Raw genomic sequence first — 24,589 nt, forward strand, 5'->3', positions numbered from 1 at the left:
CAGAGAGGTCTGATTACATCATTTGTTTTGGGTTGAGTCTCAGGAGCTTTATAAAAGGCAGTCCTAAAAGCAAGAGGAGACACAAGGGGAGAGAAGAGCAGAAGCTCTTCTTCAGCAGCACCTCTGTATGTATGCATTCTGCTACTTGCCACATATCTACAAGGGAGTTTCTTCAGACTGCAGAGGAACTTGTGAACTGTCAGAATATTATAAGTCTTTCCTTGAGATGTCAGCCAAGAGCTTCAGTGTAGTCACAGTTGCTGCTATGCTTATTTTCTTCCTAAAGACACCAGTCTCAATGCAAGCTCCGTTGAATGGTAAAGTCTTTCAGCTTTCTTTTTTATTGTCGCTTGTAATTTAGGGCAGCTAATGTATGCAGAAAACTGGCATCTACTAACTATTACTATTTCAATAGCATGCTTAAAGCTGTATACTGTTGTAGACTGCAGTTGTTTGGAGTTGGTATCCTTGTTTCAATTTCTCATAACAGGTATTCTGATATATACAGGAAAAAGCAATTTGTCCCCTCTGATGTAGTTTGTGTTACAGACCTCTTGCATGCTCAGTGTGACTTGCTTTGTGATCTGTTTCTCACAGAATGAAGCAGACTGGCCCTTCTCAGAGTAGTGGAAGTATCACACCTTTCCCTCTGCCCTCAGAGGGAAAAGAATGCAATCCCTGTGAAGTACCCCATATACTAGACCTCATTCTCTTATATTTAACAGAACAGTTTCACAAAGTTAGCGTTCCTCACTCTCTTTTTAAGAGCTAATGTTCATTTATTCAAGCAATTATAATCGTTTTTAATCCATTCAAGCTAATTATAATCCACCTAGTTTGATTACAGGCTATAAGGGAGAATCATTGTAAAAGGTTGTGTGAGAAGATTTACTCAGCATGTGTACTTACGTGACAAAAATCCTGAAGGCTCAAGTGTAATCCAGAGCTGTCAGCTTCATGCAGAGCTCTGCCAAGACAAGACTTCACCAGGGTTTTCACATGAGCTACAAGAGAGGTGCAATTCAGACTTTCAAGGACCCCTTCTTAGTGTGGGCATATATCCTCTGTAAAATGGCTACATTCCCCAGCAGAATCTCCCACCTGAAGGGCAGAGGTTCCTACACCTTGGAGCTCTCCAGAATAACAAATAAAGCTCCATGCTTTCCAGGGGCTTTCCCTGACAACTCAAGACTCAGAAGGGAAAGATGTGTTGAAAAGATACATCTTACAATACATGTTGAGGAGAATGCTGGAGAACCCCTATTTTAGAATTAAGAACCCCAGTACCAAGAAATGGCAAGAGCTGTAGCATTTGCCTGTCCCTGACATCTTCCCAAGTCAGAAAAACAACTAACATAGATTATCACAACTAAACTAACATCACTTTCCCAGCTCCCCAGTGACATTGGAAGTGCATTGGTTCCCTGCAGGTTGACCGGTGAAACACAGATACACTGTCTCTAGGAATCTCTTCTGCCATGCAGAGACATGTAACTGTGTTACTCATCAGCACTCACCCTAACATGAACAAAAAGGCAGGAGAGTGCTCACAGGTACAGAGCTGTTGATAGTTGTGATCCCTTCTAGATGTGAATCAGACATCTATTGGCTCTCCTCCAAATCTGTGAGCCTGTGTGACAGTCTGCCTCTGCCTCATCCTCATTTCATTATCAAGAAGAATAAGGGTAATGCAACCTTGTTCAGAGTCTGAGGATAGCAGCTCTACATGTTTATTCAGGCAAAATCAAGAAGATTCTGACATCTGCTCATCTATTCATCTCCTGATCTAAGGGGGATGAAATAAGCATTAAATGAGCCTCAGCCCTACCTACACTTGTTGCTGTTACTGTGCTCATCAGTAAAGTCACAATGGCAGTGAACTGCAGAGCATCAAAATGCTCTCAAGCCAAGGAAAATTTCACTTGGCAAAAGACTTGAAGCTTTCATTTATTTTTATTTCAATTGCCATAAATGCCAAAATATTGAAAATATTTGAAATCGACTGTTTAAAGGTTGCTCTAGAATAAAAAAAAAATCATAGTTTTGACACTTTACACACATTTTAATGGGAAGCAGGATCATGAGCAGAGAGGAGCTGCTGTAGTTAAGCCACTATTTTTTCAAACCTGGTTCAGCTGAGGATGTGGCAATTTCTAAAACCTGCTGATGTTCAGTTGCTTTCTCCATGCAAGTTTTACCTACAGAACAAGCTGACCAGTGGGCACAAACACCCCAAAACCAAATCAGAGAGAAGGGGAGAGGAGAAGGAAGTTTCTCATCTTGAAATATAAGACAGTGCACGAATTCTTCTACATGAGGAACATGGGGATGTGAGCCAGGATGATTACAGAGACCTCATTTTAAGAATTCCAGTGTAAAAGAACAAGACACACTGGTCCTAATGAACTGGAATCAGAGAGCTCAGTGTCCCCAGCACATATCACTACAAAAGAGCTAAAAGCAGATGTTTTGCACATCCCTATGAATTAATCCCAAATATTTCACACGACATTCTCTGGAGAAGAACTGTATCTGTGACCACACTCCAGAGTACAAGAAATGCAGCCAAGGATCACGTACTGAGCAGACACGTGCATGTAAGGATAGATACCTGCCTGCCTGCCTGCCTCCATGCACACATGGGCACTCTGAGTGTTTGCAAGACCTGTAATTCAGGACTATTTTCTAAGCAGAAATTAAACAGAATTTGCAGAGAGTAAAGATATCCATTATCCTGACAGCCAAAACTGTGCAGGTCTGTCAGGACAAGCACCTGCAATTACCCAGCAAGCTGAATGACTAGGTAGGTTTCAGGACCAGAAAAAAATAAAAGGAGCATTTAATAAGTCAAGACATTTCCAAAGACAAGCAAAGACACTGTCCCAAGTTCACTTCCTTAAACCATGGATGGGTACTGGTCATTTTAACACTCACTCCACCCCCCAGGATTCTCTGAGTTGTATGGGTTCATGGATCATACTCCCTTTCTCTGAAGTCCATCTATTCCTGTTTCAGTTGGCCAGTCCCAGAGCCCCTGTACAGAAATGGCTGTAGCAACTGGCAACCCACTGATGGTTTTCAAACTCCCCAACTAGGCATGAGGGGGCTCATTATAGCTACACCCCATTTATATTTCTTAAGTTTCCTGACTGGAAAAATACCAGGGATGTGCCTACATACCCAGCCTGTGGCTATTCCACACACAAAAAAAAACACCAAAACCCACATCACCAGAAAGCCAACAAAAGTTTCACTCCAGCATCTAAGTAACCACAAGAAAGTCACCCCTATGGGCAGGAACACAGCGATAATTATAACTTGGGTGAGAAGTGTTCATGATCTTTGAAAGTGTCTGCGTTTTGCTCAACATTTGGGGACAGTTCAAAGTATTGCAAAATTCAGTACATGGGTTTAAGTGGCAATTTGTTTCTTTGTAGACTAAGATCAAATATTCACAGTAATATTTTCTTTGTCTTTAAACAGGGTCAAAATGGTCTTATATTGGTAAGTACAAACTAATCTGTACATAGTAAGTAATGGCTTTGCTCTGTGTTTTAATGACAACATGCCAAATGTATTCTGGTGAGAACTTACTCAGTTCACTACCTTTACCCAGGTTTGGATCTGTCCCATTGTCTTGAAATCTGTTATTCGGCCATCAGGTTTCATATCTGGATGATTGAGAGTCAGTTAGAGGGTTCTGAATTGCCTTACAAAGCAACAGGAACTGCAGCAGGAAAAGATTGGCTCCACAACTGCAGCAGCTCCCCAAAGGCCCCTCTATCCCCAGCAGTCACAGACTGGCAGCACATTTCAGCCTGGTTCTGCAGAGAACATACCTCTCCCTACCCAGATGGGTCTTAATTTTTAAGTAGAATCAGAGTTCAGCAAATCACCTGTATTGCATTACTGGAGACTCAGCACCCTGAAAACCCCAGCACTCACAAGTAGAATAAATCATGCTCAGGAAAGCAGTGCTATATTGTACAATAGTCCTTTCAGTCAGCTACTAACCCAGAAGGATCTGACGGCTGCTCAGGAAGAATTATTTAGAGATTTTCTTTCAAGTGATCAAATCATCTGGCCTGTTATTCCTCATTCAGAGTAGTGTTTTACATGCCACATGCCCATAGAAAAGCAGGCAGCACTGAGAATCTCAGCAAAAAATTCTTGTTCTTAAGCCTTTGGTGCTGCTCCAAGACAACACAAAGAACCTCTGAGGTTCAACTTGCTGCTAATAACTACTCCCTTTGGCTGTGCTCCAGTTTACCTGACTTGCTTCACATAAGCAAAAGGAAAACTGTCAGCTGCCTGTCTATAGGTATTAATCTAACTGCCAATATGCATGCATACACTTCACATTCTCATTAGGAAAAAAGAAACCTTGACACAGTCTGAATAACAAAAGCCATGGTTTTCCACCCTGCCAGCAGCCACCAGATGAACCTAACCCTGCTGGGTAGTAAGGAAAGCAAAACTTGCTTTACTACCATCAAAGTGGAAGTTTTGTCCTCCCTCCTAGGGTAACACTTATTTTAAATTAGTTACTTCTCCCTTTCCAGGACTTTGGGTACCAGTGTTTATTTCAGAGTATGCTATTCTCAGTGCCCAACTTCATCAGTTCCTGCTCTGGCACAGGCTTGCTCTGTGTCCTCTGAGGGGCTGCTTCACCTTTTGTACAACGGACAAATTGTATGAAGTGTATCATCAGAAAAAATGTTATCTTAGTTAAAGAACTAAAAGAATTGTTCTGACGCCCGACAGCTCAGGAGAGCACATGCATGCAGCTTTTGGCAATGCTGCTGTGTGGCTGGGAACTGCAGGCCTGAAGCGAATTGGGAGAATGGGAGAGGTGGGCTTCAATTCTTTGGATTCTGGCTTTCTGGTTCTGTAATGTAAGAGGGCTGGAATGAAATCAAAGAGCCAGAATCACTCATTGAGAGTGGACAAGCAGCTACAATGGAGAAAACTAGCTTTACAGCCAAGTTCAAAGTAATAGTGCCAAAGGAATTACTAACATGCACACGAGGGAAGAACTTCGTGCTACAGCACAAACACAAGAATTGTTGGTACCAGATGTCAGGCTAATTGAACATGCAAACTCTTTAGTTTTACTGTTGCCAAATGCTCCAATTCAGTGAGGTGCTGAGAACCTGTGCTAAGACCCCTCCACTTCCCCTTAGGAAATGCCAGCTTTAGCGAACACACCAGAACATGCCCAAAATTTCCCATGCAGCACTTGAATGGAGTAGCAGACACAGCTACAGCCCTTGGCAAGCCTTCTACTTCACAAGCTTCCCTCTCGATAAGCACATGGAGGATATACACGCAGTGGCTATGAGTACACAGAATGATATAACTGAGCTCTGCCTGTGCTCTGAGCAAAATGAAGAACATGCAGCCATGTTACTGTGGCAGGGAGCATGGACCCTCAGCCTTCTCTGCTAACTCAGCCCTGGGCTAACAGCAGCTATACAGCTTCCAGCTGGCTGCAAAAATACCACTGACATTCGTTCCCTGTGTTACTGACCCAATGCATTTTACTACATTAGTTTAAAGAACTCGGATACTCAAGTGAGAAGCATGAGCAACATGAATATTCTTCTGCTCAAGCAAAGTCTGCTGGTAACACTGGTGTCTCATAGGCCTGCTTCCTTCTTAAATCAGTTAATGTACACATCCGGGGAGCAGACACCACTGCTGTTCTTAGAGGAACATCTGTCCTGCATCACCCAGCAGCGCTAGGGCTGTGGGGCTGGCTTCAGGCTTAGGCATGGGAAGCTAAAAGCTATGAAGGGAGGTGACACAATGGGTACACGCAGCCATGGCACTGAGAGTATTTTGCTCAGTTTACTGCAGCTGGGCAGCAAGACTATCCAAAAACTACCACTGATTTACTGACAGACATCTCTTACAGAACAGCCATGAGGGCACAGCCAGGGTCAGGGCTATTTACAGCATGGCAGGGGCATGGGATCCTCAGAGCAGCAGACATCACCTGAGCTGCCTGGGTCTTTCCCTTTGTCACAACTGTGATCACAAAAGGAGGAAATTAACTACTAAGATATTTTTGCAGTACTTCTTATGTTAATACCTTTTGAGACTTGTAGTACAGGCCAGTCTTAATACACTCACATGCTATTCTTTATTCACAGTGATCAGACAGTCTTTGTAAACACAATGTGATTTCCACTGGATTTATCTGAATGTGCTGGCACAGAAAAAGGAAAATCTGGTTCACAATCAATCATTCATTTTCAACAGAGCCAGCTGAGAAATGCCTTCCAGCTGTGTGGTTTATCTACCATGGAAATCTCAATTTCACATATGCAAATCCAAGCTGCAGTGAGCTCAGCTCTTTGAGGCACTGAAATTAGGAAGACTACATGACAAAAGGCAGAATTTCTAGAAAAACTGGTTTGTACCAAAAAAGTTTTTTTTTTCTGTTCGGATTGGTTGTTGGGGTTTGGTTGTTTTTTTTTTCAATGGAGCAGGAGTGAGAAACAAGCAAAAACTGCTGTAGCTTAGAGGCCTGTGAATGGAGCAGAAGATTTCTGTCAAGGAAAGGGTAACTGCTAGTAAGGATCAAGGTACCTAAAGACTTCAGTAACTACAGCATTTCATAGAAAAGACAGAATTTTCCCCTCTGGACTGCTGATGTCGGTGTGGAAGTTCCCACACTCTGCTGCCAACTCCTAAGGGCATTCAATTCAGCAAAAGTGAGGGGTACTTCATGACAGGGTTCTACTGGCTGGAACTAGACTTCTATTTTATGCATCAGTTAAAAATTACCTATTTAATTATCAAGTCTCCAGACCTACGATATGTAATACACATCTTCTTGCAAACTCACTATCTTAGCAGTGCACAGAAACCTCAAACCCTTTAAAATTTCTGAAGTCTTTCTATAACAAAGGCTTCTCATCAATTTTTCTGATCCTGCTGTGGCCTTGGCTTCTTGGAAAATGTTATATTTCGGTGTCATTGTCTTATACATCACATTTCAACCTCAAGAAACCATCATTTTCTCGTATAACCTGATATGTATTTTCCTGGGAAATATTCTCAAGCATGTATATCCCATAGTACAGAATTTATGCTCCTCTAAATGGATCTGTTATTTGCCAAAACATATGGAAGGGATAGAACACCATCTTCTACAACAGCAGCATAACATTTATTAGCTTTTAAAAAGAATTTCCATAACTTTAAGATAGCACCATGAAGATCTAAGAGGAGAGAAATTAATGTGATTGGCAGCAAAATGGAGTCCAAATGTCAAGACCTGTTTACATTGAAAAGCACCAACTGAGTCTGAGTACTTACCTATGTCTTGAATAATTTTAAACAGCTTTAACAAGGAAGTAAGTCTGCCGTTGAACTTAACTTGCCAATTCTGTGACATGCCCTAAGTCAGATTCACCTCTACTATCTACATCCTTGGAAACTGTCTTTCACGCAAAAAATGAAGCTCTAACAACATTATCCTGACTGGTAATTTTCCTTCAGAAAAGATCTCAACTCGCTTTGCTACTGATGGCCCAATCTAACACAGATTCTGGCAGCCATGATTCATGCAAGATGTCATACTTCAAAGAAGCCACAAGAAATATTACAGGTTTGGAAAAGAAGCCTTCTAACCAAAGACTCAAGGAACTCAATCTGTTTAGTTGAAGAGAAGTGAGAAACTATGTCCTCTATAAGTACTTCAATGAGAAACAAAAGTATGTTAACAGGAGGCTCTTCAATTTCTAAGCAAAGGATTAAAAGCAATCACTATCTAAATAAAGTCAAACCTAGACAACTCACAGTGAAAAGCAAGTAATTATCCACTGGGCACTAATGAAATATCTTTTACCTGCAATGCTTAAAGGAAGAGTAGATGCTTTTTCCCCTCAGAAGAATATGACCTCAGTGAAGTAGAAACTAACCCAGGGGGGTCCAATGGCCTGTGTTATACAGATCAGGCTGGGTGATCCCAAAAGACCTTCCTGCTTTAGAAAGAATGAGTTGCAAGTATCTCTTTTTGTATTTAAATCCAAATGGTCTCAGCTTAGAGCTGATGAACAGCTGCTAGCAATTAATGTGTAAGTAAATATAAGGCACAATTAAAAACCTCTTGATATTATCTATTCTTTGTAGATCCTACCTAGGGCAAAAGACTGTGATGAAAGATTTCACCAGAGCTCGAGCAAGTTATTGCAGGTCAAATAATTGTAACACCTTCCATTTTCGCATGTTAGCTTTTCACTGCATGTTATTCAGAGTTGCTAGATGGAGCCAGACAGCTTGTATGATAAGGAAAAGTCCATTCTGGTCTGGTTTTCTGTGCAATGAAAAAGATGGAAACTTCCTTCTGTCAACATCAAGTCACCTCTTTCAGCAATGCTCTTTCAAAGGCTGGCATTGCTGCATATGCCTGTTACTTCCACGGGGAAAAGTAATTCATGTCAGTAAATAATACAAATACTGTCACAGATCCAAACTCTACTAGTCAGGCTTGTGCCTAAACAATTCAGAAAAGGCTGCTTTTCCGAATTTTGGGTGAAGGCTGAAACGGGGGAGTTTTTATATTAATTGCATGGTTAAGGCTTGACAAATGTGTCTTTTTGTTAATTTATACAGGTCCTGATGGAGAGAAGGCCTGGCCAAAGAAATACCCATTTTGTGGAGGAATATTCCAGTCACCAATAGATTTTCAAAAAGATATTCTCCAGTATGATTCTAATCTCTTACCTTTAGAATTCATAGGCTATAATGTGTCCTCCACTGACCAGTTTACATTGATCAATAATGGTCATTCAGGTAAGGAAGCTCAATGACAGCATGTGATTGTGAAGGAAAGAGGGAAAAATTGTTGCTGAAGCTTGTGATTTTTTTTATTTCATGGGTGAACTACTTTGATTATCAGATGAAATTAAGCTGTAATGATGAAGGCTTTACATCAGCATACCTACATCTACAGAACATTTTTTTCTTCTTTCCTGAAACATTTGAAGACATAGAAATAAGAACAGTTATAAGACCCTCCTTCTTTGTATCCTCCTCTACTGCATAAGCACCAAAAGAACGTGTGTTATAAAATGGCCTCTGCCTCTGCTCTTCTCTGGCACACTTGGTTAAAAGATACAGCACACAAACATTGCTTTTTTTCTCACTCCTTCAGTGGGGTAAACCTGCTCTGTACACCACCATAAACCCATTCTTCAGTATGGGCCAACCTCTTAGGGCACACTTACTGGATTTCCTCTTGATCAATTTCTCCGTCAAAACTAGGTTGCTCTAGACTAGGAATGGCTGGAACACCCTTTCCTTGTGAACCATCTTTTCCTAAGAGCTTTTCTCAGTCCTGAGTAAAAGATTGGACTGTCGCAGCTGAATGCATTAGGCTGATGTGACAGGCAATAGGCAGAGAAGGAAACATTCTCATTGTGGACTTTGGCTGTGCCAGGTAACAAGTGGAGACAAAAGAACACTGAGAGGCTGTCCCTCACAGTCACACAGGTATAAGCATATTCCTCATAGAGCCCTCTCATAAATCACTAACACTGTTAGATCTTGTCCCTAAGAAGTTCAACAGTTTCCTAATGTAAGCCAAAACTAAAATACATCACTCCCCTCAGTAAAAAGGGGAATTCACTTCTAAGGTCAATGCCCTCCTAGAAAGCAGGGGACATGTGACCCATGCTAGTAACCTCAATCAGATACAAACCTGAATTGCTCTGAGTAATGAAAAATTAGCCTCTAAGTGATCATTGCCACATCTGCTGCTATATTCTCTTATGGCTGGAGAATAAATCAGTATGGTGCTTAGTACTGTGGTGATACCACATTCGATTCCTAGTTATAAGAAAACAGAAAAAGGGTATAAATTCTTCTGAATTACCTAGAAAGGGTTAAAGACAACTTGAAGTGTTTATCTCCTACCACAGACTGAGATGGATACGAGTTAAGAATCTGCTTTGTTCATGTTCCATATGTAATATACTTAGACAAACATACATTTGCCCTGTGCTTGAAAGCTGTGGTATCATTTGTTTCCATTTGGTTTTGGTCTGCTTACAGTGAAAATGTACCTGTTGCCTACTATGTACATCAGAAACCTCCCGTTTGAATATACAGCATCTCAACTTCACCTCCACTGGGGAAACAGAAACAAGTCAGAAGGCTCAGAGCACACAGTCAGTGGGAAGCACTTTGCAGCAGAGGTAAGCCAGGCTCAGATCAGGGACAGAAACAAAGGCAGCTGGGCAGGTCCCACTGTCTCAAAGTGGGAACTATATCTTGGGCATATGACTGTAAAAGGCTGCAAGGTTCTAATCCAAGTATTTATGACCTGGGTATATACAAAGAAAACACATTTTGCATTGCAAAAAAGGATGGACCCTGACATACTTTCCTGAATATGCCAAAAGTCAGGGAGTTAGAATTCAGGTTCTGAACTCAGGACAAGCACTGGGTCACTTGAGTAATTTCAAGCAAATTGCTAGATACTCAACACCTTGGTTCTTCTCTATAAACCACGTGTATCTTTTAGCTGCATGACATTGCTTCTGCTTTTACTCGCCTTCTGGTGTCCTTTTTATGTTGAGGACACCAGAATTGAACACAATACTCCAAGTGAATAATTTGCTTATTTTGAATAATCCATTTCTTCTCTAGTTACATTTAATCCCAGGTTTTGCATTCTAAACACTGGAGAACCCCAAGAGTGCCAAGATGTTACTTGTTCAGAAAAATTCCCTAGTACTGCAGTCAAGATGCCTTGAAACTGAAGTGACTGATCCTCTTCCTCCCCCTGCCCAGTATGTAGAGGAGGGAGGGTGTAACTCAGCTGCAGCAGGGCTGGGAGTGGGAGTTCCAGGACCTTCTGCCTTTCTCTAAAAAGATCTTACCGTGACACCAAGAAAGCAGCGAAGGATCCCATTGTATTGTCTTAGCCTGAGATGGCTGCACTGTTCCTTTTTAGCTGTGAAACAGAAATGTGAGCATGCCCCAGATGTCACCATAACATACCATCTCCTTCCTTGTAGCTGCATATTGTACATTATAACTCTGAGAAATATCCAGATGTAACAGCAGCAATGGACAAAGCAGATGGACTGGCGGTTTTGGCTATTCTTTTTGAGGTAGGATCAGGACCTTTTTTTTATTTGGCTTAGAATATACTTTCAATCATTAAACCATCAAAGACCTCTTATGTACAAATTTCCTAGATTATTTAACCGTGCTGTAGCTAAATCAAGCCTCTTCGTTTTCAGAAAAGGGCCAGATTCCAGCAGCACATACATAAACAGGAATAAATTTTAAGAAAAGAGGGATTCTGAATATTTCCTCATGTTTTTCAGTAAATTATCTTCAGCTATGTTAAATCCATCTTTGCATTCACTTACAAATTAAGGATTAGTAGAGTTTGTCAAACAACAGTGGATTTCAATTACTGAAAAGTTGCCTATTGTAGCACAAAGCAGTTTTAAGACAGCAGAGACACAGGCAGACACAACCCAGGCTTTGGCCACTATATGTAATTAGGATTTGACCACAGTCTTCAGGTTGCAAACTTCCCAGATTCTTTGAATCACATATTACAGTAAACAAGAACATGCAGTGCCCTTTTTCAGATCATGGAAGGACAGCTTTCTAATTTTCTCCAATTAAAGAGAATAATGATCTTAAAGAAAAACTTTTAGAAGCTTGTACATATATAATTCTTTTTCTTGAGGATTCAAGCTTCTCAATAAGATAACTAAGAACTAAGATTTCATACTTTTCATCAAAACCATGAAAGTGTCTAGTTAGCAGACAAAGCTCTAATTCTCCAATTCTTACTATTATCCAAGCTCACTTCCTAGCAGCTCTAAGACTTTGGCCTATTTTCTGTTAAATTTCAGCTCATTTGGAAGTTGCAGCTGTGAAAAGTGTGAGAGTATTGTGTATTATGCTAGTGAATAATACTGAGATTCTGCTTATTGCTAAGTAATAGTGTTTAAAAATCAAATAGGGGAACAATGGAGATTAGATCTTTGAAAAGCTTTCAGACAGCTGGTGGCCATTACAGTTGATCTAAGGACACCAGTATACTATGTCATCAGAGGAACTGCTAAGCACCAGCTCTAAAGGATTAATAAAAAAAGGCATTGATTATTAGACTGAAAAGCTGCTGGTAGCAGCTGAAAAGCGTGGTCTTGTTTGGTAGTTGACTTACAGCCCTTGCCAGTGGCCCTGCAAAAACCAACAGTGTCATTCTTTATCTTACTCACTATGAGAAGCAGCAGACTAAAAAAATGTTTGTGGGTGGAAAAATGTGGCTTTGACTAGAAACCACTAGATGATCCAAGAAATCTGTCAGTTGAGAACTTATGCCTGCAATGTTCTCAGAGGAACTGGTTTCTCCTCATTTGCATTGCATACTGAACAGGCGAGGGCAATAAGGCCTTTCAAGCACACACAAGAGGTCTACAGTGCACCTAAGATAGTATTATAACAAAGAAGCTCTAATAGCTCTCTGGAGTAAGAGAATTATTGGGGTTCTGAGGGTAGTGTTAATGTTTTGCATAAGAAAAGTACTTAGGCCATTCTAGTTTATGAGTACCTGGATAGTTGAGACACCTGCCTTATGATAGAGGCTGTCAAATACTGCTGCCTGCTGTGTGCAGAAGCAAAGACTCATATTCAGCCTGCAGTGATTTGCACAGCTGTTAATAGTCTGTTCATTACAGATTGGACCCTTCAACCCATCCTATGAAAAGATCTTCAGGCACTTCCGGAATGTGAAATACAAGGGTGAGTGGCTAATAGCCTGCAATGGATTTAGAATGGCCAAGAGTATCAGATGTCACCCTGAGAGGGACTGAACCACCTGAAGAAGCAGCCCAGAAAACGAAATTCCAGGCCAACCTGTCACAGACTGTGAAAGACTTAAAAACATAGTGCATTTCTGTGAAGAGTGTAGGGCTAACATACACCACGTGTTTCTGACTGGGTCTTATTTCTTGCACATGGTGTTATTTGGTTAAAATGGCCACTCTTTATCTTACAGAATTCTGATTTGGAATCTAAGACATGATTTGTACAGAGGAAACCTAAAAAGCTGTAATCCTGATTTAAACTGGGATCATCTCTGTTAAAATGTATTTTTCTTTTCCTACTGATATGACTGAAAGTATCCTACTTATTGAAAAGCAAATTCACTTCACTGGTGCACTACCTGTGTAGTAACAATGCAGCTTTTAACATGAATCCCCTATTTTAGATCAGCTGGTCCAAGTCCCTGGTTTCAATATCCGAGAACTGCTTCCTGACAGACTGGATGAGTACTATCGCTATGAAGGATCCCTGACAACTCCTCCCTGCTATCCTAGCGTTCTCTGGACAGTTTTCCGACACCCTGTTAAAATTTCACATGAGCAGGCAAGTTTAAACCCAGCACATGTTCTCCTGAGCAGTGTCTGCCCAACAACAGTCAACACACATTCCCATTTCCTGGATTTCTCTTACATTCCTGTAAAACTGAAATATGTCCATTGCTAAAATCCTTTAAGTGAGAAGAGTAGCACAGAACCGACATAAATCACTATCCTGTTCTGTTTGCAGTTAGCACTTTTCAGTTGACCAGAATAAATAAAAGGACAGACAACTGCATATAGTATACTATAGTATAGTATCAGCTTGAAAAAATCACAGTCAAGTGAGATTAATTTGTTTTTACCATGTCCTTATTCCCCGCTTTTAGTCTTTCCGTAAGTCACTCACAGATTTTTATCCAGGTTTCAAGTCTGAACCCTATTCACAAGGTATTTCAGTGCTGCTTTTATCTTGACTAACATAGGCATGACTGGCTAGATGTTAAGTTTCTCAAAGGCATGTGACAAGTCATTTGTCAATTTTGAATCTCCTAACTTTTCTCCAACTTACTTTTTTGTGCTCTCCCGATTAACTTCTTTTGTTCTTAGGTGGCGACTTCCATAGACTATAAATTGCCAATCATTATCTTCTGATTCCCCTCATTATAAACAAAGGAAGAACATGCTATGATTAAAATTTCTGGTTAAATTAATGCATGCTCCTTGTTACGAAAGTCCATTCTAACTATGTCCACTTGTCGTGGCTTAAGCCCAGCCAGTAACTCAGAACCACGCAGCTGCTCACTCACTCCCATTTCTTCCTCAACCCCCATTCTTGGATAGATGGGGAGGAGAATTAAAAGAATGTAACTCCCCACTGGTTAAGATAACAGTAGTCCAGTAACTAAGGTATAACACAAATCACTGCTGCTACCACCAATAATAATAATGATCAGGGAAATAACAAGGGAAGAGAATATAACCGCTTACCACCTGCCACCCAATACCACCAGCCTGACACGAGCAGTGATCTAGCCCTTCTGGGTAACTCCCTGCAGTTTATATACTGGGCATGACGTGCTGTGGTATGGAATACCTCTGGCTAGTTTGGGTCAGGTGTCTTGTCTCTGCTTCCTCCCGGCTTCCCCTCCTCCCTGGCAGAGCATAAGACTCACAAAGTCCTTGATGAGAGTAAACATTACTGAGCAACAACCAAAACCATCGGTGTTATCAGCGCCGTTCCCAGGCTGCAAGTCAAAAACACAGCACTGCACCAGCTACTGAGAAGGAGAAAAATGACTGCTACTGCTGAACCCAGGACACCACTCTACCAGGTCATGTCTTTACCAAAGTAGAGAATTCCTTCATAAAGTAGCTTCTAGGACTGCTAAGGAGTTAGACTGTGCTAGGGAGAACATTGTTGCATGTTTCCCCCCATGCAGTTTTCCTGGCAGATAATTACTAAGCAGGATTACCAGGTATGAGTTTGGAGATATTACACTGTTTACACATCATTCTGTATTTGGCCTCACAGTCCACACATGGCTTAAGTATTACTTATTGTATCCTCTTCCCTTTGATTACCCCTTTGATTTCAAACACATACTCACAGTGATCATACACTAGCATTGCTTTTTCTGTATTCCGGGAGCTGAACAGGGTGTTTCTCTTTTTAGTTACTGGCATTGGAAACAGCCATGTACTGCACAGAGAGTGATGACCCAGAACCCCTGGAAATGGTCGATAACTTCCGGAAAGTTCAGGAATTCCAAGAAAGACTGGTGTTTATCTCATTCCATGAAGGTGAGTTGTATGAATGCTTCTATGAAAAGAAACAGTGCACGGTGGTTTGTGTAAACCTGAAACACTGAAGTGGCAGTCCTGTTGCACCATATCAGTACAAAATCACAGCAATCTCATTTCTCCACGGTTCACTTGGTTCACTTTTCTTCTCTTACTGCAATATTGCATGGCCAACTGCACAAGAATTAGGTATTCAGAGTATATAAAAAGGGTTTTTTTCCCCAATGGTATCAGGCAAGCCCTGCAACCCTTCTGATCAAAGGTGAGGAGATAAAAGACCGAAGACCTGTTTGGCCTTGTCATGCTTAGCAGAAATATCTGCTGTCACTCCAAACACTGAACAGTTCTCCATCAGTGAGACAGAACTTCACTGAGCTGTTTCAGTCAGTGTAAGTGCTTGAGCTGACCTTGTCTCACCAGTGACATTTGCTGGTTCTCAGCAACTTCAGGATTGTTTTTATGCAGATTCAAAGAATCACAACTTCACCTTTCAGGGAGACTATGTTTTGGGGAAATCACACAGAATCAGAAGACGCCAGTGAGGAATTAAAACTTGGCAAATTAAAACAATTCATAACACTGGATTGTATGTTCTAGTGTTACAAATGAAAAAAGATTTGCCATCTTACAAGGAAAAGTGATTTAAAGGCTTAATTATGCAGTGTGACACAATGACAATGCATAGGGGCTTTTCTGGGGGGCGGGGTGTGTGCAAAAAATCCTGCATCTGTGGCGAGAAGCTCAGCTGTGCTCCACAGTAAGGCATCTGAGCATATTGCCTGTGCCAAATGTATTGCTCCAATTTCTGTGTTGCCTTGCAAACGAATACTCTTAAGCAGTTGTGAAGCTGGCACATACTCTAAGGCACATGGATTTAGGCAAGCCACTATGCTATTTGAAACACAGAATAAAAGATTTTTAAAAGAAAAAGCAGACTTTATAAAAATGATTGGCCAAGCAGTAAACTTTCAAATTAATACAATGTGTTAGCACATCAGCTCAACTTTGCCTGCTAGGTTCTTCACTGTTTAGATGAAAGAACAGAAAACACAGACAGTCCCTTTCATAATACATCTTTTCTAATACAAAGCTATAAAGGAGAAAAGTGAAAATTAGAGATCAGCCAAAACAAATCCCAGACAAACCATTTCTCTGAAATCAGAGATGATTTAGATCTGTCACCAAAAGTTGCCTGGTCTCTTTGCCTGATTAGCTGCTACAGAACTCCCAAGCAGGGCAGTGTGGGGCTTCAGAAGCACTGGGCCATTATTTGAAGCAACTCTCTTTGAAGCAAATTCGAGATAAAACCCAGAGACAATTTCATTCTGTGGCTGGGGCCATTTCAGTTCTCATGGAAACATTTTTTCAAGATTCCCGTAAGAGGAACATAATTTTACCATGAAGTTTATTTCGAGGGCCTTCTCTGGAACTACTGCACATCAGTAGGTATGATGATGCTACTGCCCTTGATACTTAAGTGTGCTTCTCTCACTGAGTTGTAATGTTTTAGATCTTCATTTCTCTGTCTTTTTACTGGAGTGAAAAATAGTTAACAGTTCAGAGCTGATTGACTATGTGGCTTGAACCACAAGCCATGAATTCCCATTCTCCAGCTCTGCATTAAATCTCTGTATAATCTCTGTATATTCCATTATCTCCAGAGCTCCAGTGACAAAGGCTACACCCCATTAACTGCTGCATCTCCTGACTTTTGTTTTATAAACCATTCTGTCTGCAGTCAACATGGTGGGTCCTCAGGAGAAGCATTATGGTGGGTCCTCAGGAGAAGCATTATGTACCAGATGTATAAAGAGCAGGCTACAGCGCTGCTAAAGACAATGCACGGTTACACTGCCTTTCAGGGATCCAAATTCAGTGATCCAAAATACCTCAGTTTATCACTTCTGTACACTCAGCAGAAAGCTACTGAATAGAAAAACAACTATTTTAACTTGCAGCACAGGAGCAGAAACAATGATTTAAGAATTTAAGAAGACATGGGACACTTCCCAGTTGTGAGGTGCAGAGAAACAGCATAATCGTAGAATAGTTTGGGCTGGAAGGGACCTTAAAGCTCATCTAGTTCCCTGCCATGGGCAGGGACACCTTCCACTAGACCACACCTTTAACATAAGATTCAGAAGCAGAAGATGTTATGCTTTATGAGTGAAGTCCTCACTATATGACTTCGTTTTTATTGAGCATCTTGAAAAGTGCTCAGGTTCTCAAGGACCCTCCTGTCTGTACACAGTTTGTAAACATAGGCCTAGAAAACCAACTTTCCCTCAAAATAGCTGAGCAGTTTTCATCTGTGATCCTCATTCTGGAAGCTAGGAATGAATTAATTCCAGATACCTCAAAAAAAGGGCCCCAAGCCTGTTGAGACTCCAGTGCTTTGTAAACATCCACACTAGGTCTTTCCAGTCAAGCAGCTGAAGCATTTTTCTGCTTTCATTGTAATTTCTCCATTTAGTTCTTGCCTCCAAAGGTATCTTACCATCTTTCCCATTACTAACAGCAGATAGGTAAATATTTAAGTCTAAACTAGTTTAGTTTAGTTATATCTGTCTCCTATTTAAAGCTATCATTTCTGCTCTTGAATTACTGCTGAGAGAAGTTACTCTCATCAGCCACCTCTTTTCTCATTTTAATTTGTTTAATGTTTGGGGCCCAGAAAACTATTTGTATTATGCTGGTAACAAGAGAAAACCTTGTTTCTTGACTGTAATATGACTGCATTGGACAGAAGTTAATTCTCTGACTATACACATCACACTTGGGATTTTGCTGGCTCTGTTTCTTGATTTCTCATTGTATACTATATAACGCCATAATTTTACTTTTCTATTCTGTCTTCATGCCTCTTACCAAGTCCCAAGGCTGCCACTTGCAGAGAATAATGGTTATAGAACAATGCCTCAATTTAATGTAATTTTTAAATGAGAACTACACTAGTAGTTCTCTTGTTGCTGATTCTAACCAAATATATAAGAAAATTGCAAGTCTAACAAATCATCAACAACCTTTAATAGTTCCATGACAAACTGGAAGTATTAGTTGCAGAAAAGGTATTCTGAATAAACTAAAAGCTGGGTAAAGAGTGAAAAAGGGGAAGAACCAGAGTATGTCAGTCCTTCAGCTTTTGTGAACTGGACAACTAGAAATACCCCTCTCCCCCATGGCATTCTTATATAGCCAGGAATAGGGTTAAAACTTTTCCCTCAAGCCCCTCCATCTCAAACACTGGCTGCCACCTAGACAATTAGCTGGGTCCAGAACAGCAATTTTAGTAACCTCCTTCAAATCTCTGCTCAAGTCAGATTATGTACAATGATTTTAAACAGCAGAACTGGGATCTGCAATATGGCTGCTGAGTTTCTGAGACTACAAGGCTTCCTCTGTAGGGTCCTTCTTAAATCCATGTGCAAACAATCCAGCATAGCAATGATGCTATAGAAACACTTACAGAAGTAACAGAAGTTCTGGGGTGAGCAGCTCCCTTATGTTTAAGACCAGTTCACCATGAAGTCCCAGAGACCCAACTTATACCTTTTTACCCTCTCAATTTATCAAGAATCAATACCTGGTGGACTTGGCAAGGGTCTGTTGCTGATTGCTAATGGCACCTATGAGCCAGTGATTTTCTGGTCAATCAGAAGTGAGAAATGCCATTTTCCATCTGTTTCTTATGCTGACCTTTCAGCACCTGACTACTCTCTCTCCATAAATCACACTCAATACTTAAAAGGTAGAGAGTTAGAATCCATGATCCCAGTAACTGAAAATCAGATACTGTGCTTTTCATCCAGGAATCTCTAAACACTTCACAGAAATAGTATCAGCATTATTATTTCCATCTATGGTGGAAAATTTGACCCAGATGTGACTTTCTCAAAACTGGTGCTGTCAACCAGTGCCAAACCCAAGAATACCATTTGGCTCTCCCTCTGCTAAGCCACATTATTTGGCTCCCATGCAGAGGTTACACCAGCTACAAAGACATTTTCAATGTTATCTTTAAAGCTGGCATGCCTTACCAGAGTTGTATTATCTGGGTTATTGCCCATTCTGCTGTTCTCACCCAAGAACTGGCCTTGGTGGCTACAAAAGGCATTGCTCAGTGCTACTTTACTAGAAACCTCATTCAATCTAAGTACATTTAATTACAAAAGCTCATTGACTCTATCAGTGAACCATAGAAAAATGCTCTACCCACTTCAAAAAACGTATTCATCACCCCTGTAATCTCACATTCCACCAGCCTGGGTCACAAAGGCTCCGTCACAGGTGCAGCCCCTTGCCCCAAGGGGAAACAACCAAAACAAGAACAAAAATGAGAAAACTAAGGGTCCTGTCAAAGCACAATTAAAGTGCACCTGGTTGCTGCTGGAAATGCACAGGCTGATGCAACCGCAGGCAGGAACAGAGCAGAAGGGAAGGAGAAGCCATACCTAGAATCATGGCTTGGACCATGCAACCAGACATTTGTGAACGAAATCCTGTCGTGCACATGCTAGGCCCCTGCTAACGCAAGTTCGCAGCACAACTTTCGTGCCTTTTTAGTTTTAAGACTGAGAGCTGCCATCTTCACCCAAGCACAGCCGCCACGAGATGGGGACACTGAGCTGTGCTGTGTGTCAAAAACGCAACCGAAGCGTTCGGACATCCACACTTTGATGTTGACTAAAATCTAAATTCACGCTCACTATTAACAAGTACCACATTTTGAAATGTCTCTAATCTTAAAGGATTACTCAGCAAAACTTAACATGTGTTTATAATGTCTCTTGCCTGTCAGCAGTCTATTCCAATAAAATCAGCTTCACATGTGTGCAGCTGAAATTTATTAGGATGTTCAAACCTTCCACTGCCCACAAGTTAAATGGGAACTGGTGTCTCGTTTTGATTACAGCACCATGCTGAAATACTATCTAACTACATTTTACAAGAAGGTCTTCTCATCAAAAAGAAATGCCCCCTATCCTTCCTCTTCAAACTAAAAGCTTTTTTCTACAATTACCTATTTGGTGATTTATTTCATTGCCCATTTGACCCCACCTTTACTATTAAAGAACCTACCCTTCTTTAAAACACAGTTTTTTCTTCACCTGTACGGTTTGTAAGTTTCTTCTATGCAGTTGTACGTAAAATTAATAAAGCATCTAATGTGTAAAATGGGATAAGGTTAAACTCCAGGTATTACATTTCTGTTTCCTCAACAGCTGATTTAGTAAGTGGAAATATTTACATGGTATACATGAAACCTCTCAGCTTCACTCTGAAAAGGTCCTGATGGTGCTTAGAAAAAAACAGGCATTTGATAAAATATACAAACAGTGGGTGAAGGAATTATGAAAAGGCAGTTAAGAAAAGAGTGCTCACCTTCAGGATCTTTGCGAAGGCCAAAATCAGTATTGCCAAAAATACATATGAAGGTCATTATCAAAGACAGCATTCCTATGATAAAGCTTAAAGTGTCAAGGCAGACATAAGATCACTTAGCTCTTTGTGCTAATAGCTGAATTCATTCTTACCTTCCTAGATGCCTTCAAGCAATGCTCTCAACAGCAAAACTTATCACTCTCCAGCTGTCCACATTCAATTGTTCTGCCTTGAAAAAAAAACAAAAGGCATCAAATTTAACATTCTCTGTGGCTCAGATTTAGTTCTTCAGTTTTGCTTATGCTCTCTTCTACATGAGAGCAGTGAAATCCACAGAGTTTCTGATCTGCTATGCCTGTGCCTGCATGCTGGCTTTGTGCCTTTGGTGGGTATCTAAATTCACAGCATTGTGAACTGTGGATACAGCTGTGGGCTCAGAACTTTCCAATATGCATCTATGCAAAGTTATCCATTCCATAATTGCAAAGTGGTATGAGCAGGCTGCAGGGAAGTTGCAGATGCAGAATGCAAATGTTATGACAAATCAGAAACTAACCTCACAAGTGAATAAAGTTAACAGGTTTGTATGCTTTCCCTCCTTTCCTAGGTTTTGCTGTTTCTGTTGTGATAGCCTGTGTTCTGGGAGTGCTCATCATTCTTGCAGTAGTCTTATGCCTATTGAAGAGGAAAAGGTAAGATGTCTGGCTGTCACATCACAGGAACAGAATCAAACCAAATTTTGTTTCTGACACAAAGAAGTGCTTGTGTGTTCAAAACCTTGCACATTTTTTATAGTGGTAAAGGTTGATGTTTTATAAGATACAATCCCTTCCTACGAGCTTTGATTTGTTTTTTATTTCTCCTGTATCAGATACTCCAGAGTAACTCTATTTGATTGCCATCAAAATATTTTTATATGCCACAGTGGTCACCATTCTGCCATTGTAGGAACACTGTTTTTTTTGTGAAAAGCAACCATATAAGGCCTTTTTTCCACAAAATAATAATTACTGGAACAGTGCTTATGTAAACCCTTAAAGATACAAGGTCAGGAAACAGAGAATTCTATGTGAGCACCGTGGAGAACACAAAATGACTTTCCAGTCTAAGTACTGACTGCTCCCACAAGTTAGGAAATGAGACTCCCCTTCCAGACAGAGCAGAACAAGCATGCTGGGTCGGTAACAAACTTACCCTGTTTTTCTGTTTCTCAATTGCCATTTGTTATTTTTCTTGTTCTCTTTGCTAGCACTGCTGCTTCTACTTGCTTTTTGAATCCTTTCATTTCTTCCTAGAACAGTCAGTGAAACAAGAGGGGAATGGAGTTTTAGGAAAAAAAACACCTCTCCCAAAGGTCACATCATTTGAGGAGAAGAAATCTGTACTGACAAGAGATCATTTAGCAGAGTGCCACCAAAGCCAAACTCTGAGGAAAAAGACTAAGATTACAAACATTCCTATAGCCTGATCCCTTTGTGATCAGCACTGACTCTGCCTCACAGAATGCATTCTCCTGAAATATTTGTAACAACAAGTTACATTTGCACCAGTACAGAAGAAAAAAATCTCATGCACCTATGATGGGCCATTTTAAGTAACTAATGGTGCTTTTCTTTCACAGGAATTACAAGTATTGAATATATTTGTTTTATTTTAGCTGCAAAAAGGAAGGCAAAGACAACAGAGGGGTCATCTACAAACCAGGCACACACAAGGAGGAAGATATCTCCAAACTTTGATGCCTTGCTCTGTCCCAGAAGACCCTTTTCATTCATAGCACTGACTTATTTTGTGGTGTTGGAACATCTCTCTTGTTCTTGGCTAATGACAGTACCCAAGAGTGTTCTAAAAATGTACTGGCCACAAGTTTTCTGTATCCCTTGAGCTCTTGTTTTCCAGGGAGACAGGATCAGTGAATACTCCTGAGCTGAATTCCTCACAACATACTTTTTACATTTGCTGCTTACTGAGTCCTGCTCTTCTGATTTCACAGTTAATCCTAAACTTCAATGTTATGGTTTGTTTAGCACAGATTTTCTCACAGGTGTTCAAATCTTTAGACACTTACCCAGCTACAAGAACTCTTCCCTGCTGAATCAGGTACTGGCTTTAGCATCATGAATATAAACCACGATAAAGGACAACGTGTATTGGAGATCAGACCTTGAACTCAGTGGATACAGTTTTTAAAATCACAGCAAATGATGTTAGTACATTCACCGGTGGCTTTGTAACAAATACTAGAGGAAAAGACAAGTGTAAATGCAATGAGAGCCACATGGATTGTTAATGGCATTTAAACCCAGGAACTCAGTGCTGAAAAAACACTACTGCCAGAGGAACAGCTCACTTTCCAGTTATTCTACAGCTCACAAACCTGCTATGGAGGTCAGCCACTGGAATTAGAGAAGCATGTTGATGTCTTATTCTGCTCTTATTTATAGTGTGGGTATGAATGATGCAGAGACAATGCAGCTGCTGTCACTTCTAAGTAGACAAGCCATTTAATCATGAAATATCTACTGACTTTAGAATATCTATATTACAACTGCAATTATACAGTAGATAATTTCGCTGATTTCTTTGAATTGAGTGTTAGAAAGTAATCAAAATTATTTTTCCAAATCTCATAAGCTCTTGAGTCTTATTTTTGAAAGTGAAAAGCATAAACCTTTTGTTTCCACTGAAGACAATGTGAAATGTCATTGACTTCAGGAAGAACAGTGTTTAGCCAACCTAGCCTCAGACGCATACAGAATTCCTCTTGAATTTGACATCTGAAGTGAGCATCTGTCATGCTTGTACTTCAGTACACAGGCAAGGAATTGAGCACAGGATTATACCTAAAATAACTTCAGGTCTGAATGCTGCTAACCACCACCTGGGAAGTTCTAAGCCAAATTTTACACTTAGATCTGTTCTACATTGAGTAGCACCAGCATATATGTGATTTAAAATAAGTTGATACTTATGTGTTTTCTCTTTTATCAATGGTAGATGCACACTTAGGTTTTAGATTCTCCCCCTTCCACATCTGAGAAAACTGTTTCATGTCAAAAGCAAGCTTTTGAGTGAAAGGAGAAATAACTTATTACTACTTACTGTACATGAAATTTAGAAGCAAGAAATTCAGAAGAAGCGATTTACCTTACAACTAATTACACTGCAATTGCCACGATTTTTATCTTGCACAAACAAGCACATAAAGATCATCTTGTTGAAATGTTTGAAATTTACTTAAAAAGCATCATTTATGCGCTCTGGGAAACATTACTTATTCTTTGAATGCAGGTGTTTAAAGTCAAGAAACGATAATAAATTTTTATGGTGTTTCTTTGGATTTTCTTATTTCTTCTAGAAGAGCAACATTTTCATTCAGCTCAGCTGACTGCAAACATGGATCAATCACTCTCTTTTGCATGCAACATCCTTGGTATCTGTAACAAGAAGCATACAAACCTCGGCCAAGTACTGTATGCTAACTGTGAAGAAAAGTCTCTCATTACCAGCAAAGAAAACACATTACACATCAAACAAAAAATTCTCCCTCAGATCTTTTTCTTAAGCAAAAGAATAAACTGAAGAGGGATTCACACAAATCATATTCCTGCTGCTCCTGCTTGTAATACTCTCTAATTGCATGGAGCCCTCCAATGAAATCTATGCTTCCTTTGAAAACACAAGCACATGGAGATTTTTGTTTCTCCTTAATACTGTATTACCAGTTTGCACAACCAGTGGTCCCCGAGCTGAAAGAATCTAAACCCAATACGTCTTCTGGGATCTTCAGCCACTATCATTTCATAAACCTACTGAAGTACCATGCTTTTTTAATACTTTCCAGGCTGTTTCTGTTGTCATTCTTACATGCCCAACATTTCAGATGTCTGGGAAAATCAAGCACAAGTAGTTAACACTCTACCAAAATAAACTGAAGTTAAGAAAATCACAATTCCCTTCTTTTTAAATAAAATTACCCATTTCTGAGGCTAAAATAGCAGAAATGAAGCCTCAATCACTTAAGCCAGAAAAGAAGTGAAAGTCAGATGCCACAGGGGATG

At 40.3% G+C, this 24,589-nt stretch overlaps 2 protein-coding genes across 2 annotated transcripts in view; one reads left to right on the forward strand and one right to left on the reverse strand.

Moving 5' to 3' along the window:
* USP3 (ubiquitin specific peptidase 3) overlaps positions 1 to 20,697 on the reverse strand; it is a 79,674-nt gene extending 58,977 nt beyond the window's left edge. Inside the window, exon 1 of the mRNA XM_062625986.1 lies at positions 20,681 to 20,697. The gene's annotated coding sequence lies outside the window, so the exon portion shown is untranslated. The remainder of the gene's footprint in view (positions 1 to 20,680) is intronic.
* CA12 (carbonic anhydrase 12) lies at positions 189 to 22,461 on the forward strand. Its single transcript, XM_062626017.1, has 10 exons — positions 189 to 317; positions 3,484 to 3,504; positions 8,626 to 8,805; positions 10,066 to 10,208; positions 11,034 to 11,129; positions 12,720 to 12,783; positions 13,253 to 13,410; positions 15,020 to 15,146; positions 21,136 to 21,220; positions 22,186 to 22,461. The coding sequence occupies exons 1-10, from the start codon at positions 227 to 229 to the stop codon at positions 22,265 to 22,267; spliced, it is 1,047 nt and encodes a 348-aa protein (XP_062482001.1). The 5' UTR covers positions 189 to 226; the 3' UTR covers positions 22,268 to 22,461.
* The last annotated feature ends 2,128 nt before the right edge of the window (positions 22,462 to 24,589 follow it).

Source organism: Pezoporus occidentalis, unplaced genomic scaffold (genome assembly GCF_034315485.1).
Source record: "Pezoporus occidentalis ecotype Australia unplaced genomic scaffold, CSIRO_AGI_Poc_V1 ctg11, whole genome shotgun sequence".
NCBI classification, from domain to species: domain Eukaryota; kingdom Metazoa; phylum Chordata; class Aves; order Psittaciformes; family Psittacidae; genus Pezoporus; species Pezoporus occidentalis.